The sequence below is a fragment of the Emydura macquarii genome, unplaced genomic scaffold, assembly GCF_026122565.2.
Source record: "Emydura macquarii macquarii isolate MOO-44397 ecotype Brisbane River unplaced genomic scaffold, CSIRO-AGI_Emac_v2 contig_3348, whole genome shotgun sequence".
Classification (NCBI taxonomy): Eukaryota; Metazoa; Chordata; order Testudines; family Chelidae; genus Emydura; species Emydura macquarii.
This window is the reverse complement of record NW_027133485.1, coordinates 6,716,094-6,731,972: the sequence shown is the minus strand read 5'-3', so window position 1 is coordinate 6,731,972 and position 15,879 is coordinate 6,716,094. Positions and strand designations below refer to the sequence as shown.

The following is a 15,879-nucleotide window of genomic DNA, read 5'->3' as shown; positions in this document are numbered from 1 at the left end:
TGCTCTGCTAAACATGATGCTGATCCAAAAGGTAGGCTGGGTAATTCTGAAGAAAATGCCCCGTTTGCAGGAAAGAAAGTAGAGATGAGTTGGCCCCTTGTTTTGTTTTAATAGCAGCTGCTTGGAAACTGCTCAGGGATCTGCAAGGTTAGGAGTAGGCCCGACACTGGGGGTGGGCTAAGAAGAGATGGAAAAAGCAATTTGTCAAAGGGGGCTGTGATTTCTCATAAGAGAGAAAACAAAAGGCTGTGTAGTTAGGCTCCTATCTTCCACGGATTGCAATGGAAATTAGGAAGGTAAATACTTTTGAGGCTCTGGGTATCAGGAAGGAAGAGCCGCCAGCCAAGGGGCAGGTGGCACAGGAGAGCTGGCTGGGAAGGATCCCAGCTCTGAACTGCGGCTAGATGGGGCTGGGGGTGTTTCACCCCCAGGCCCTGCTGGGGCTCCAGACCTGATTAGGCCTGAAAGCACTGGCTCAGCCTGTGCCCTTCTTCCCCTTGGCCCAGTGATTGATCCCCGTCAGCAGCCCTTTGAAAAGCTTTCTCAAGCAGCAGAGGGGCTTAGGCTGAAGCTGGTTTTCATCTGAATCATGCGGCTGGGGAGCCCCGCCGACGGCTGTGCGTGTGGGGCTGGCTGTTGATTTTTCCCTGTAACAACTCAGGGCTTTATCAAGCCCATCTCGTTCCCACGGTTTTCTGTTGCCAGTGAGGTCACTGGTCCCTTGAAACCGCCGCGGAGACCAATCCCCGAGGCGGGGAGGGGGGCGGAATTGGAGAGCGTTCACACAGACGGTTCCTTTTACAGGAAGACTTGGGATCTCACCCAGCCGGAGCGGGGGGGACGGAGGGGCGGGGAGTGGGAACCTGGGAAAGCCGGAGCAGCCGCCTTAATCCGTCACTCCAGGGAGCGGGGCTCGGTCACTGCCTACCCCGCCGGGCCGCGCCGCGCCGCGCCGGGAGCTTACGGACCTGCTGGGAAGCTAGAGGCGCGGCTTGCCGGAGGGAGCGGGCGGAGGAGCTGCCCTTGGCCGCAGGCACCGGGGGGCGAGCTGCCCTGCCCTGCCCAGCCCCTCGGCCCGTCTCTTCCTGCAGAGGGAAGGGGAGCGGGGCACCGGAGCAGGATTGACCGAGCCACGCTCCGCGCCCGGCCGGGGTGGGACAGCGCCTAGCACCCAGACACGTGCGGGGACTGGGAGGGTGCGGGACAGACTCTACCCCGATCGCCCCACGTGCGGAGGAGGCTGTTTGTCCGTCCGTCCCCCCCCCCCCCCCCAGGATGAAGAGACTGTGCGAGGACAGCTCGTCGGGCTCCGAGTCGGACGGGCCCATCGACGTGGGCAGAGAGGAGGAATACAGGTGAGGAGGCGCCCGCCGGCGGGGCAGCGCCTGGGCGGGGCAGTGCCTGGGGTTCGGGGCTCGCTGGGGAAGGGGGTTTAGGAGCCAGCGGCTCCAGAGACGGGAACTCAGAGCCAGGCACCGGCAGCACCCCTCGGGGCTGGTCCCAGAGCTGCCAGGGTGGGGACTGTGCGGATCGCTGCCTGCCCCGTGCCCTGGGGCTGGAAAATGCTACGGACAAGGGTTAATCATCTCAAGCCAGGGACAGACGCTCACCCCCAGGGCTCTTACACTGCCAGCCTGGGAGGAAATGCCAAACTAAGGCTTATGCAACTGGCTTCCCCCCCCGCCCCCCACACCTTAGCTAAGGAAGGGAGTAATCTCACCTTCTTTAACTGGAGCGTCCATGTCCCCAAGAGAGAGCTGTGCACTACCTGGCAGCTGCCTTGATCACCTGCCACGCTGTTTATCTGAAACCTCCCACAGCAATTTGGATGAGCCCGTTTGTTTAGTGCTAGCAACGTTGCGGGTGGGGTCAGAATGCACCCACTGTCCTGGTAGGCCAAGGTTCATTTGCCCTTTATTAAATGGGGAAGGTTATGCGGGTTCCCCGAGTACAATTTTTTGTACACTGTACAAACTAAAAAATAACTTTCGCCATGGACATTACCCGTTTAGTTAGCCGAGTCTCAGCTTCTGGGCTCCTCATTGCAAACCACCGTCAGGCTTGAGGATTGTGCCGATTAGTAAGACTGGAAGGAAAGGAGCTGGCCAGGGGCAATTTCCCCCTCTACAGTGCATTTTAATTCTTTGCAAGGTCCCTGAGGACTGCAGTTCTCTACTTTAAAGGAGTCTTGCTGCTGTTCCTCAAAGGACTGTGTTCCCATGCTGTGTCATCCATTTGCCAACATGCACAGGCAGTGCCGATGCAGACAGAGTAGGAATGTGTGAAAAACTCTTGTTTTCTTCTCTCTACTCTACATTGGCTGCTTTTGAACACTCATTTATACAGCCTAATATCTCCCCAGGGCACCCATAGAAATTATCCCTTTGCTACTTGATATAGAAATAACTAGTGGGCTCACTCTGTGAGCATCTCTTGCTAGGTGCTTCTGCATGCTATATGCCCAGGAGCTCACAGAATTAGGCCCTACAACATTAGTACTTGCTGATATTAGCAATCAGTGTTATATTGCACCTTACAGGCAACGAAGTACAATTTACCCAACACGCAATACACTATTCTACAAATACAGAGCACACACACATACACCAGTCGCATAACTTGTGAGAGTATCTGTATATAATCCACCCTCCCAACACACGTCATATAACACATCACAGATCTATACGGCACAATACCACATTCTAGTTTACAACACACTGACGGACATAACAGTGTGTAGTGGAACCCATAATGAAAAGACAGTCCCTGCCCTGAAGAGTTCACAACCTAAGTCATGTACTAATGTAAGAAACATAACAGGCAAAGAGAGACACTTCCAAATAGGGAGTGTTGTCTAGAGCTTGGAATATGGGACAGTAAATATGATTCCCAACTCCATCGCTGATTTGCTGGGTGATTTTGGGGATAAGCTGCAGGTGTTGTGAAACTTAATGAACTAATGTTGGTAAAGTGCAGAGATCCTCGGGTGAAAGTTGGTAGAGACGTGAAAACAAATATTTTTCTTTATTGAACAGCCAACGGAACAATATTACCAATGACAAAGCCAGGCAACAAGAAACATCTGAATCATAATCCTCCACAAACTTAGACCAAATCTCCTTAAATTCTTCATATTTATCAGACAAATGGAAAACCCTTTTGAAGTAAGCCAGATCTATCAATCCAGTGTCTGGAATTGCAATTTGCAAAGTACAATGCATTCAAACAATATGGGGCTTTCTACTTGTCTACATATGGAGTTTCCTTGTATTCAAACTCTCTGTTCGTGAGTTCTGTTGGGTACATACACCACACCCCATACGGCACATCAAATCACATCCCTATACCATATACAACACCACGTGCAACAATACAAATAATAGTAATAAATACTCCCTGCTGTGAGAACATGCACATACTCTCCAGGTACATCCTCACACCATGCATGCACACACAGTATACACACAGAGAAAACAAACACAGCAGACATGGAAAGACTACAAGTACACGGGGTATATGGGAGGGTACTCAGTGTAAGAGTTTGTCATTGTGTGTGATTTATGTGAAACATTGCTAATCATACAGGGAGATCAACAAATCAATTATGACATTCATTGTGTTAATCAATAACACATAACCGGAGCAACACATGAAGGTTGTCGTCTTGCCCCCGGCTCACTAATCTGGACTTGGTTATCTGAACATTGCTGATCACCTCTCTTGCCATATGGAAGAGGAAGAAGAATAAGACTTATAATATGAAACAACTTCAGGAAACCCCTCACCTTGTGCCTCACAAAATGTACTTTTAATGGACCTGTTTATTCTAGGGTCTGGCCTGCTGTGTAGAATACACTCTGCCTACAGAGACGCATTTAATAAGCTCTGCTATTAAAATGCTCTGTCAAACTGAAAAATATTGCGCTTTGATGGAGTGAACACAAACCCCTTTCCAGATTTATATTTCTTATTTGTTCTTCAGGTCCCTCGGGACACCTGGACTGGAGAATGTTATAAACTGTGTTTAGTTTTTAGCTTTGCTTCAAATTTCTCAAGAGGCAGAAACAGGCCAGCCAGTTGGTCAGTTTCAGGAGCTGGAGGAGCTGCACTTGAGAGAAAAGTCAGCCCTAGCTCCCAAGGACCACGAGAGGTCATCCAAGCAGAGGACATTTGTAGCTGCTCGGTCAAACATAAACATGGGGTCCGCACCCATGAGGTGACGTCCCCCATCTGCCAATTGTCTGTTACTATAAGGATAGCCTTCCTTTGAAATCTACACGTATTTATGTCCCATGCAAAGCTGCTGTTCTTCTGCTTTTATTATCCTGCATTAAACATCCGAAAAGCAGAACTGAGACACTGAGATGACGAAAATGTTGGTTATACTAAAGATTTGACCTCCCCTCGTATTGTGCTTCCTGCCCCATTACTTTGGGTCTTTTGTCTCACCTTTGGGTCTCAGCAGCTGAAGGGTTTGAAGAGAATTCTCCCCCAGTTTTTCCCATTGTAGCCCTCTTTTTCCTGAGCCTCCACACTGCAGCCGGTGACATCCGGTTGAGGAGGACAGAACAACAGCACCTTCAGGGACTGACTGTCTGTTGGCAGGCAGTGATCACTGATGAGTCATGTAACATATGGCATTTCCCACCCACCTCTTCCCTCACAGCTGAGCATGGCACCAGCACCACTTTGGTGCTCCAGTCCCTCTCATTCTGGGGAGCAACTGGTTTTGTCTGGTTTAAAAATTTACCTTTCAGCTCTGTTCTGTGTAACCAGATACTGTCCTATAGAATCAGGGATAACCTTTTGTCTGTCAGAGGAGAAGCAAACATGCAGCTGCAAGAAATGTTTTTCTCAGGGAAATAATTACATGATCCAGGAGAGCCCTGTTAGACCACATAATGCTGTCACCAGGCCTGATCCTGAGGCATGAATGCGCTAACTCCTCTTTCCTTCAGTGGGAATTGTGGGTGCTGGGATGTATTATCACAATGACTGTATAAAGGGCTGCAGGTTCATACGAGAGATCTGAAATTCCCATCAACGGAGAAAACCCAGGGATCTAAAGCGCAAATCTTGACTTTTTCAACACCTCCGGAAGATGCTGTCTATTTTGATACCAAAAGACAAGATGTGCCCATTCGCAGAACAGCCTGCCGGAAATCTCTCACAATCTGATGGGCATTTTGGGGAGGGGAGACGTAAGTCCTGCCCAGTTCCCCCTTTACTTAGCTCTAAGTAGACTGTGCTTAAAATGGTACTAGACTCTCTAAACTCCATTTCCTGTGGGAAATCGCATGTGGTGAGTGGGTGTAAAGTGTGTGTCTGTGTGCGTGGTTACAAATACACAGTATCCCAACTCCCCCCTTTTTTTTCTCTATACAGTCAAGTATCCAGGGCCATTTCTCCCACCACAACATCTCAGATACAAGCCAGGAAGAAGCGGAGAGGGGTGAGTAGCAGTTATGTTTCAAAATCTAACAGCCATATGGTGCCCATCAGTGGTGGTGGCGGCATGCACAGATTGAGGACATGTGAATGCTGTAAGGTTTTCAATGCTCATTACCGAGTAAGCTATATTTCGCCAAAGAAATGTGCTGTTTTAAGCTGTGAAGCAACCCTTCTGTCTCATGGATCTCTGTTGTTGATAATGAGGGTGAGCTCCAATATCCCAAGGGAGAAGTAGTATTAGAATTGATTAGGAAAGAGGATCCTGGGCTCTCCAGCACCAGGGATGGGCTGTTCTGGGACCTGGAGAGGCCCCAGGCATAACTTAGAGAGCTTTGGTGGCCTGTCTAAATCACAACATCCTCCCTGAGCGGCCCTGTGGACCACAGCACTGGCTGGAATCTCCATAGGGCTGCATGATGCTGCCCTATCTCTAGCATGTCCCTTGTAATTGGGTCCTCTGAAGGCAACCCTACAGCTGTCCTCCACCCTGCCTTCACTGGGGAAATCCTCCTCAATTGCAACTGGAGCTTATAGGCTTATTAATGCTGCTCTGGTCCTTTTATCTGGCTTATAGGGGTTGGGATCCCACCACAAGTACTGTCGGGCAAGTCATTTAATCTCTCTCTGCCTCAGTTTCTCCATCCGTAACACTGATTTATTTCATTTGATTAAAAGTACCTATCTAAAATTGTAGATAGTAATGGGGATATTGAGACTCCATTAACGAATGCTCGTTAAAGAATTTGAGATTCCTAGACGGAAGGTGTAAATGTAAAACTGATTATGGCCTATGGGGCCCAGCTACGCTCCTCTAAGTGGAATTCTTTTGTAGATCATTGAGAAGCGGCGCCGTGACCGTATTAACAGCAGCCTGTCTGAACTGAGGCGCTTAGTCCCCACTGCCTTTGAGAAACAGGTACGTGCAGAATGTTAGACGTGACCATTTTCCCCAGGGGTTTATCATTTTCAGAAAGGCAATGAAAGGAAAGATCTTATGGTGCTTATGAACAAACATACACAGAGGACTAGTATCAGCAGAGTAAATTATCTCCAGGCAGCCCAAAGCTAAGTTGTGGTTCAATGGTTGGGAGGCATCTTGCTTTTTCAGCCATTCCACATTAGGCATTAATTTAATTAGCTCTCATTAGCTGAGTAGAGTTTGGCTTGGGCAGTGCTTGGATAGAAAACCCGTAATCACTTGATTCGAGATGAGTGTAAATCCAAACTCTGAATCTGTTCATCTGATCACTTCTGAATCTCAGGAAAGTTTGGGCCCACTTGATGAAGACTCTTTTAATGAGACGGGATCCTAGATTTTAAAATGGTGGTTTGATGGTCTGTCTTTCTCTGCTCCTCCTTGCTTTCAATACACAGGGCTCCTCCAAGCTGGAGAAGGCAGAGATCCTGCAAATGACAGTGGACCATTTAAAAATGCTTCATGCCACTGGAGGAACAGGTGAGAACTTCTTCTATAAATGTGTGTACTGAGGGTGAAATCCCGGCTGCATTGAAAGCAACAGTGAAACTCCCACTGGCCCTAAGGGAGACAATATTTCGCTTTGAGGGGAGGAAAATTCTCCCTTGACTCAGGGAGCAGCATCCCACTGTTATTGTCCATTATTTACTCCAGAAATCATTAAAACCAAGGTTACAGAAAATATCGGTGTTTGCTTTTGAATGGGAGTGGCTCTCCCATGGGGTGGCTTTACACGTCTTGTGCTACTATTTGTGGTCCGGCATATGGGTCAGGGTCTCACATTTAGGCCTTGGCAGTCTGAGGTATGTCATATGGTCTGCCTTGTGTAACCACAGAAAAGGCAGCCAACTCCCCGAACAGCGGCAGCATTGCTATTGCCACTGAAATCTGCCCAGGCAAGAGTACACACTTGGTCATGCTCGCAAATGAACCTTGCTTCCCAAAAAAGTCTGCCTCCTCCACAGCAAATCGGGATATGTTTCCTGGCACTGTCTGGAGTCTGGTTAGTGACTCTGCATACAAACTTTCTTTTTGTCTAGTGGTTCCTAAAACATAAGAGGCTACCCGTCCTCCACAACACTTAGAAAACAGCAAAGGTCCCATTCTCCACTGGCCCAGTGACCTTGGTAGGCATCCCAGTTTCAACACAATAACCCTCTGACTCGGTTAAAACAAAATTCTGTCTCACTGTGTAGATGAGACCAGACCGTGGACGTTAGCAGAGCTGCTTCATTGTCTAGGAACATTGTTTAAATACTCACCTTGGCTACACTACAACGCTGAAACAGGTGGTCAACAGGTTCCCCAAAACATGCAGCGGTACAATATTTTATCCGAGCTGGTTGCATTCTCTGGCGTATCCCCACTCTCTTGGGAAGCTCCAGAAGGAAAGAGATCTGAGGAACAATTGGTAGGTTTATTGTGCCTCATTGATCATCTCCGCAATCCAAGGCTTTGGACCTTCTAGATCCAATAGTCTTGGTTCTGAGGCTGTCTCATATCCTTCAGTTGGATGTCTGTTAAAATAAAATATGAGGAACCGAGTCAAACAGTTGTCGCTAAACACTGGGAGGGGCCATTAAGCTGTCCTTTGAGAAGGAGAAACCACACAACCTGCTGTCCTGTTAGAACAATGGATGATCCACTCCTGCACATATGGCCATACAAGAAGAGACCCATCTAGTCCAGAATATTGCCTGCAGTAGTGGCCAGTGACAGATTCCAAGGGAAATTTCTTCCGGACCCCAGCTGGTGATCAGCTTATGCCCTGATCTAAGAACATTGAAGGCTCTGATAATTTAATCCTAGCTAGAGTGCCTGCAAGTGCTAGTTTTATTCATATAAATGTCAGATTCTTTTTTGAAGCTTACTTGGCTATTTGCTTCAATAATATCAAAAGGCAGCAAATTCCTGAGGTTAAATACACTATTATATTAAAGTGAGTAGTGAAATCAGAGCACGTGCCTGTGCTTTTGGTAGACATGATGCCACACGTCTTTTTTTCACAGGGTTCTTAGATGCCCGAGCCCTGGCTGTGGATTACAGGAGTATCGGCTTCCGTGAATGCCTCACTGAAGTTGTCAGATACCTTGGTATCCTTGAGGGACAAAACGGTGCTGATCCTATCCGGCTACGACTCATCTCCCACCTGAATAATTACGTTGCTGAAATGGAGCCTTCGCCCATGGCCACTTCCCTTCTGCCCTTTCAGATGTGGCCCTGGTCATTCCTCTACAACTCCACAGTACCTGCCAACCAAGTACTAATTCCCAGGAGGGAGGCTGTCCCTGGCCTAGCTGTCTTGGCTGCTTCCTCCCTGGCCTATCCAAGGCCCACCATGAGAAGAGCGCCTGTTCGCCGAATTCCTAATGCCATCATGCCAGCCCGCCGAAACTTCCTGTCCAGTAGAATGGCCTCTTCGTCCCGCAGGGTTAGACCCACAGTGACATCAGCAACCCCAGGCGCCACATCCAGTGTGCCATCACCAAGCGATGCCTTGAGAGATGCAACATCCAGGAGCAGCCAGATTGCAACATTCCTGCTCTCTTCCACCTCTGCTGGAGTTCCCGTACCACCTGCTTACACAACTCCTCCTGCTTTGAATGCTTCTCCCCAGGGACCAGGTATCAGGGGTGCGACTTCCAGACTCTGCCACTCCTGGGCTACTGAAATTGGGGCTTTCTGATCCTTCCCTGATGAAATCTTCATGGAGACAAAAATCAGCAGCAACCACAGTTCAGAGTTCAGAAAGCATGCTCAGATGAACAGGCTTATTTCCTGCTTTGCCGAAATAAAGGATCGACAAAGGACCCTCTCCTCACCTTGTCATCCTTTTTATTCCTCACATCATCTTCCCTCCTTCCCCATCACACTGTCTCTCTTTTCCATTTCAGGTTTGCAGATTTTGTATTGCATTGAATGTATTTGTCTGTGTACAGCTCCACTAAAGGTTATGGATGAGGTTTATACACAAATCCGAATTCAGACCTTTCCCTTCTCCAGCACGGGCCCCTGGTAGAGCTGAATGTTGCAGTTTGGAAAATGTAAACCTGGCACTGATTTTCAGAGCTCCCAAGCCATGATGCTGTCTAACTCTTGTATGCAGTGTTGTCATAGTCATGTAGGTCCCAGGGGATTAGCAAGACTGGGCAGATGAGGTATTATCTTTTATTGGACCAACTTCTTCTCTTCAGAAGAGCTCTGGATAGCTCAAAAGCGTGTCTCTCACACCAACAGAAGTTGGTCCAATAAAAAAATATTCCCTCCCCCACCTTGATTTTCTAACACTGACTTCCCGGCTCCCAGCTTCAGTATGTTGTTTGTCATGGTATAAATGAGGTGAGAAGTGTCGGGGAGTAGCAGAGACAACCCACCACACACACACACACACACACAAACTGTCCTTCGACAACTGAACCCAACCACGTCAGGGTTGCCATGAACGGTCAGTACAGTGGGGGGGCTTCTCTCTGTTTGCCAAACCTGTTTTGTTGATCTCTAAAAAGGGAGAGTTTGACATTGTGCATAACAAGCTCATTCAAAACACATCACCCTGAGGGTTGACTTGGATGAAAACTCAACAGTCAGTTCCCAATCTCTGTCTGAACTGACATACTGTGACATCCAATATGAATTCGGGCTGCATGGAATTATCCCAACACAGGACTTCCTGCACTTAAGACCCCAGTACTATGTGCAGTCCACATTTTCATTTCCCATGGCTCGTCCTTTACCCAAAACCAGGGCCTTTCCCAGTGTCACTAGTGTACTTGATTCATGTAAACACTTGCCTGATGCTGTGCTTAGATCAGTGCTGTTATCAGTATGATTTCAGGATGAGTATCAGACACTTTAGCCAGCTTCTGTCTGGGATTCCCTATGCAGAGAATTCTGATGTATAGGAGAGAGACAGACCTTGCTCATCCAGGGAAGCGTTACAGGTAAGGGAGCAGATTTCCAAAGTGACACTTGTCATGGAGGGGAGGGCTCAGCAGCTGAAATAAGAGGTAGAAGGATCTCTTCCTTCTCTCTTCCCTTCTTCAGCCATCAATCCTCCCTCCCCACATGAAAAGCCGTTACCGTAAAGAGAGGAGTGGGAGAAAACTTCATTTTCCCAAGGCCCTCCTTTGTTTTCACCTACTCCCAGACCCTTAATGAAATGTTCTAGCCTATTCCTCCAGGCCCAGTTCCACTTGTTTCTTTATCACAGTGTTCTTTTCGTGGACCGGATCCCAAACCCATTGAAGTCAATGGCATCTTTCCACTGACTTCAATGGGCTTTTGATCAGCCCCTGTATTCTTGTCCTCTGTCTCCTGAAAGCTTTCTCTGCCTTTGTCTTCTCTCATGGTGTTCCTGTATAACCGCCGAGGATGAGGATTATTCTTTGTCCTCTACTCACTCTGTACCTCTGACTCGCCTTTCAAGCCCTACCTCTCTAGGGCAGTGAGGAACAGCTATTTGGTGTTCTCAAGCTACTCAGCTCCCGCTTCAATTCTTCTTAAGTGTAGCAGTTTTGAGACAGTGTGGTTCAGAGGCTAGGGGAGTGAACTTAAACTCACTCGGTATGAGTTCTATTCCCAGCTCTTCCACTGGCCTGCTATATGACCTTGGGCAAGTCATTTAACTTCTCTTTGCCTCAGTTTCACCACCTGTGAAATAGGGACAGATGAAAAGCACTATATTAGAGCTAGATATTATTATTATTCTATTCCTGCTGCAATCAGATGAGAAGTGGCAGTAGTAAGAAGGTACTCAGAAGCTGCCTGAATGGGTGCAGGAAGTGCTGCTTATACAAAACAGAAGCATAAGAAGGGCAGCTGGTATGATCTGGTGACCAGATGGCCATGGTGTCTATGAAAACCAGGACCTGTTTCCATAGAAGGGGTTGGGAGACTAGAACTGTTCCTCCCCAATCGACATCTGGTCACCCTAGCCACAGGCTGTCTATCAGCCATACTGCACTTCTCTTGGCATTATTATTTTATATAACGTGATATGTAGGGGAGATTATACCATATTACATAAGAGAAGTCAGTAAACTGCCCCCCTCAAATCGAAGCAAGACCCCTCTTCCCTGAAGTGTGCTTTTATTTTCTTGGATACATGCAGAAGCTGGCATTGGTCCAGTCGAATACCCTCTAATGACATCAATGTGCCCCTTGCCTGGGTCAGCGGTGCTGTGCCATGGAAGAAGGGCAAAGGACTGAAAGGAGGAACAGTGAGTAGTGTAACAGACTTTTTAATGTAACAGACCCTCGCCACCCCACAGGTTAAGCAAGTGGCCAGCTGTGTATTGTAGCAGTACCCAAACAGCTGTGTATCTGACATACATGTGTTAAATGTGTATGGGTTAGACAGACTTTTTTTTGGAAGTGAGTCCCTCCGGATTGCTCTTAATACACAGAAATGCCCCCCGCTACTTTGTCCTCACTCATTTCCTGAGGTGGCAGAGTCAATCAGAGATGAAATATTCCTGTTCAGAGAAGTTCCCCGTGGATTGCTTGTTCCTGGAGCTAGTCTGTGCGTAGTACTTGTGGTAAGCAGCCTCACCTCACTTTGCATGGTGCAGAGCTGTTAACCTCACGAGCTGTCAGGCATCCAGCAAAAGGTGTCAAATAAAGTCTTCTAAACCCCACAGTTGTGAAATGTGCAGTTGTGTCATAGTCTGTTTTGCCAGGGGTGCCCCAATCCTGTCAGCATGCAGCATTTTTAATATTGGACACGTTTAGACTCTTGTTTTCAAAACGGTTTATGAGCAATAAGCCTATGAGACTTCCAAACAAGTGTACAAACTGATACTTTATAGCTGCCATTGCTGATGATTCTTGCCCGACCAAGGCATCCAGAGTTCTCTGCTCCATAAAACCCTTCACCAGACTAAACCGGTCAATGGGATAATTAGTAAAGCTCATTCTGAAGTTAAGCAATATGATCCAGGTCTGCCCCCTAATGGTAAAGCCATGGTAAATGGTAAAATTAATGAGAAATCCTATCCCAGGCTCAGTGGTGCAGGAATCTACGACCACCACTGATGAAATGTGACCCTCCTTGTTCAGCATCCAACTGAAAACTGGTATTAAACAATAGCCTGCCACTTACCATAGTGTGCAGTGCTAGTACATAATGAATTACTTTTCAGAATCATGACAAATGAGTGACTTTGGAAGAGCACAGGGCGAAGGGTCTTGCACTGACCTGCCATCATTAGGCACATACTCAGAGAATAAAGAATATTAAAAGAACATAATCAGAAACCTATGCTCCGGCCACCTCTGACGGCCTGAAGAAGTGCAGACAGAGAAAGCTTTCTGGGATTCAGGCCCCATAGTGAGAGGGGACCCAGATGCAGCCAAGTGTCTGGAAGCAGCCAGAGCAGTGCGATCCATTTGACTGACTGTTTTTGGCACTGAAAGCAGAAGATGGGCGTTGGGTGCCCCCTCCCACTCCCAAGTGTCAATGCACTTTGTGATCTAACCTGCAGGTGTAAGGAATCAGCATGTGGGATTCACGTGACTCCAACTCCGTGGAAGGGGGCACAAAGTTTTAATTAAGATAGGTCTAGAATAATCTTAATCCACTCAAGCACAGGGAGCTGGCTTTCAGAATGGTTTCCCACCTGCCAACACCAGTGCTGCACAGAGGCACTAGTGCTTTGAGGATGTCTGGGCCATTTAAAACTTCAGCGTTTCAAGAAAGTTTAATCAGGAGCACTAAACCCATAAAGCACTCTGGGCTGAGTATTTCAAATAGAAATTGCAGGATGGCCGTGTTCTGATCCAGAGTTGGCAGGTGGGCAGTGCACAGACCACGGAGTGAACATAGTGCCAGCAGAAAGGACACAAACAATAACAACACCGTGTTAGGCTTTCCTACCTATTCCCAGATGTCACCAGAATCCAATGAGCTTGTGAGGTGTGGGACACATGGCTGCTCAGCTGGGAGGACATGAGCTCAGAAGCAGGAAGAGCCAGGGGGCTGGAAAGGGGTTACAACTGAAAAATATTGTAAACAAGATGTTTCATTACTTCCATTGTTTCCTCTTATTCTTCCACTATCAATTATTTACCATACTGGAAGGATAGGGCTACCAAAAATAGAAATAACCATTGCTTTTATCTAGGATTAAAGAAAAGTAAATTTATAACTGAAAAGCCTTATTATAATCGCAACAAGACCCTGAAGAATATTTTAGGTTCTGTTAACTAGATGCTTCTGGCAATTGCACATCATTAATGAACCACTGAGTTCTGCCCTGACATATCCTTACTAGTATACTAAAGAAGCTGGGAATGGATAATTATGGATCTCCATAGCATTGATTCTAGTGAGGCTGGAGTCAGGGCATGTTCCAGCAGTTTTCTTCTCCATTCATTGTTGTTCAACCCTCCCTCTTTTACTCCCCCTGGGAATGGAGAATGATGACTGGCTTCCAAAGGGAGATGTCAAAAAGCGTTGGTGCTGCTCTAAGGCAATGCATGATGAGAACTAGCGTTTTCTTCAGGAACTAGCCCTTGTTCAAGGAAAAACGATGTTCTAAATGCAAGGAGGCGGATTGCTATGGGAACAACTCCAGCTACAGTCACTCCTGATCTCAGTGCTTGGGGCATCTCCAAAACCATAGCTAAGAGCCAAGCAGCCTCACGCCAGTGACAGAGAATAGTCAGGAGCACACCCTGTCTTCAGGAGGTTTTCACCATCTGCTTTTCTTCTCTGCTCCCTCTTTCTTCCCAGTTCAGATGGTTTTCTCCTTTATTCTCTCCCTTTTCCGTTTTTCACCCCAGTTTCAGTCCCAGGACCCTGTTCCTCTCATGTGTTTCACCAACTTCCTAGTCACCCCGTTCCGATTGTCACAGTACCACAGAACTTCCTGGTTCCAGCCCCTTCATGAACTCAAGAGACACCCTCACTCCAGTTCTCCTATGCACTGTTTGCAGGGGAGGGGATAAAAATCTCTCTCAAGTGCCATAAAAATAGTCAGCCCATACCCATGTCCTTACTACCCATTCCAAACTGGCTCTTCCAATGGCCCAACCCCAACTGCCGTGGAATCTTCTGTTTCCAATATTTCCATCTCTTCACTGGCTAAAGGGACGGCATTGCCTCCTGGCTACGAATTTATCACAGTGCCTTTGGCCCATTTGAATATTCAGATCCGCTCTCCCCAGGCAGAGGCAACAAGCTTTTGGTATAACTTGAGCGGAGAGGGGATTAGTATGTGGGTGTTTTGTTGGGAAAGACTGTCAGGACGTGGGTGGTGGCTTGTCCTTAGCCTAGTGGAGAGGTGGAGAGGATATTGGTAGGCGTTTGCCCCAGAATTGGCCTAGGGGGTAGTTTGACAGGATTTGGGTGGGTGATGGCCTTAGCTAGTTGGAAGGAGGGCAAGAAGTGTCAGGTTAAAGGGAGTTGCCAGGATTTGGATGGGGTTTTGTAGGGGAAAAGTGAACGTCAGGCTTTTTTTTTTGCTCATGGAGTGTGTGTTTTATGGGGCAAAGGGGAAGGGTGTCAGAATTGGTCAGGGAATTTGCCCCACTTTGGTGGGGCCGGGGGAGGGATTGTCAGGAAATGAATGAAGGGATTTTTGAAGAAGTGGGAATTACAGACTGTGTACATGGGGTGAAGGAAGGTTGTTCTGGGATTGTTCGGATTTTGGTGGGGAATTGTCCCCAGATTCCTAAGGCACAATTTAGGAGCAGGTAGATTAGCAGGATTTTTCGGGGGAGGGGGAAGGGAAGGGGAAATTGATCCCCGTTGTTTGAGAGGAGGTGTCAAGATTTGGGATTTTGCCCCTGGACTGCTGAAGAAAGGGGGAGATGTCAGAATTGGGGAGGGGGGAGATTTTACCCTCTGGATTGTTGGTGAGCAGGTCTCATAATTTGAGTGGGGTCTTGTCCCTGGATTCTCAGGGATGCTCAGGAGTTGAGTGTAGATGTTGCTACTGGATTGGGGTGTGTGAGTGAGAGAGAGCGAGACAGATTTGAATTATGCCTTGCCCTGGTTTGTTGAAGAGGGTCAGGTTTTTTGGGGGGCTGCCTAAATAGGTTACCCAGGATTGTTGGGGAGGAAGAATCCAAGATTTGGAGGGTGGGGGCTGACGTGTGCATGAGGGTTTGGGTTTGAGGTTACCCCAGATTATTGGAGGGGGTCAGGGTTTGGGGGAGCTACCCTGATGTGTGTGTGTGATGTTTGGGGGTGGGGGAATCACCCTGGATTGTTGGCAAGGAGGACTTGATTTCGGGGTCTGTCCTGTGTGTGTGTGCGGTTTGAATGGAGGGGGTTGCTCTGGATTAGTGGAGATAGGGTCCTGATTTGGGGGGGACTGCCCAGATGTGTGGGGGTTGGGTGTGAGGTAACCCCCGGATTACTGGAGGGGGGCACACGACTGGGAGGGCCGCCCAGAAGTGTCGGGGGGAAGTCGCCGTCACTCCCTGAGGGGCCGGGGCGGCATTCCGGG

General features: G+C 48.0%; 1 protein-coding gene across 2 annotated transcripts; it reads left to right on the top strand.

Annotated features, from left to right (window-relative positions):
- Positions 1-1,250: 1,250 nt before the first annotated feature.
- HEYL (hes related family bHLH transcription factor with YRPW motif like) lies at positions 1,251-12,063 on the top strand. Of its 2 annotated transcripts, XM_067533819.1 has the most exons (5): positions 1,251-1,355; positions 5,386-5,452; positions 6,284-6,367; positions 6,826-6,907; positions 8,437-12,063. In XM_067533819.1, exons 1-5 carry the CDS (start codon positions 1,276-1,278, stop codon positions 9,111-9,113), a joined length of 990 nt encoding a protein of 329 aa, XP_067389920.1. In that variant the 5' UTR covers positions 1,251-1,275; the 3' UTR covers positions 9,114-12,063. The 2 variants fall into 2 exon arrangements, with proteins under 2 accessions (XP_067389920.1, XP_067389919.1); XM_067533818.1 differs by lacking the exon at positions 1,251-1,355 and having other exon boundaries at positions 5,223-5,452.
- Positions 12,064-15,879: the final 3,816 nt, after the last annotated feature.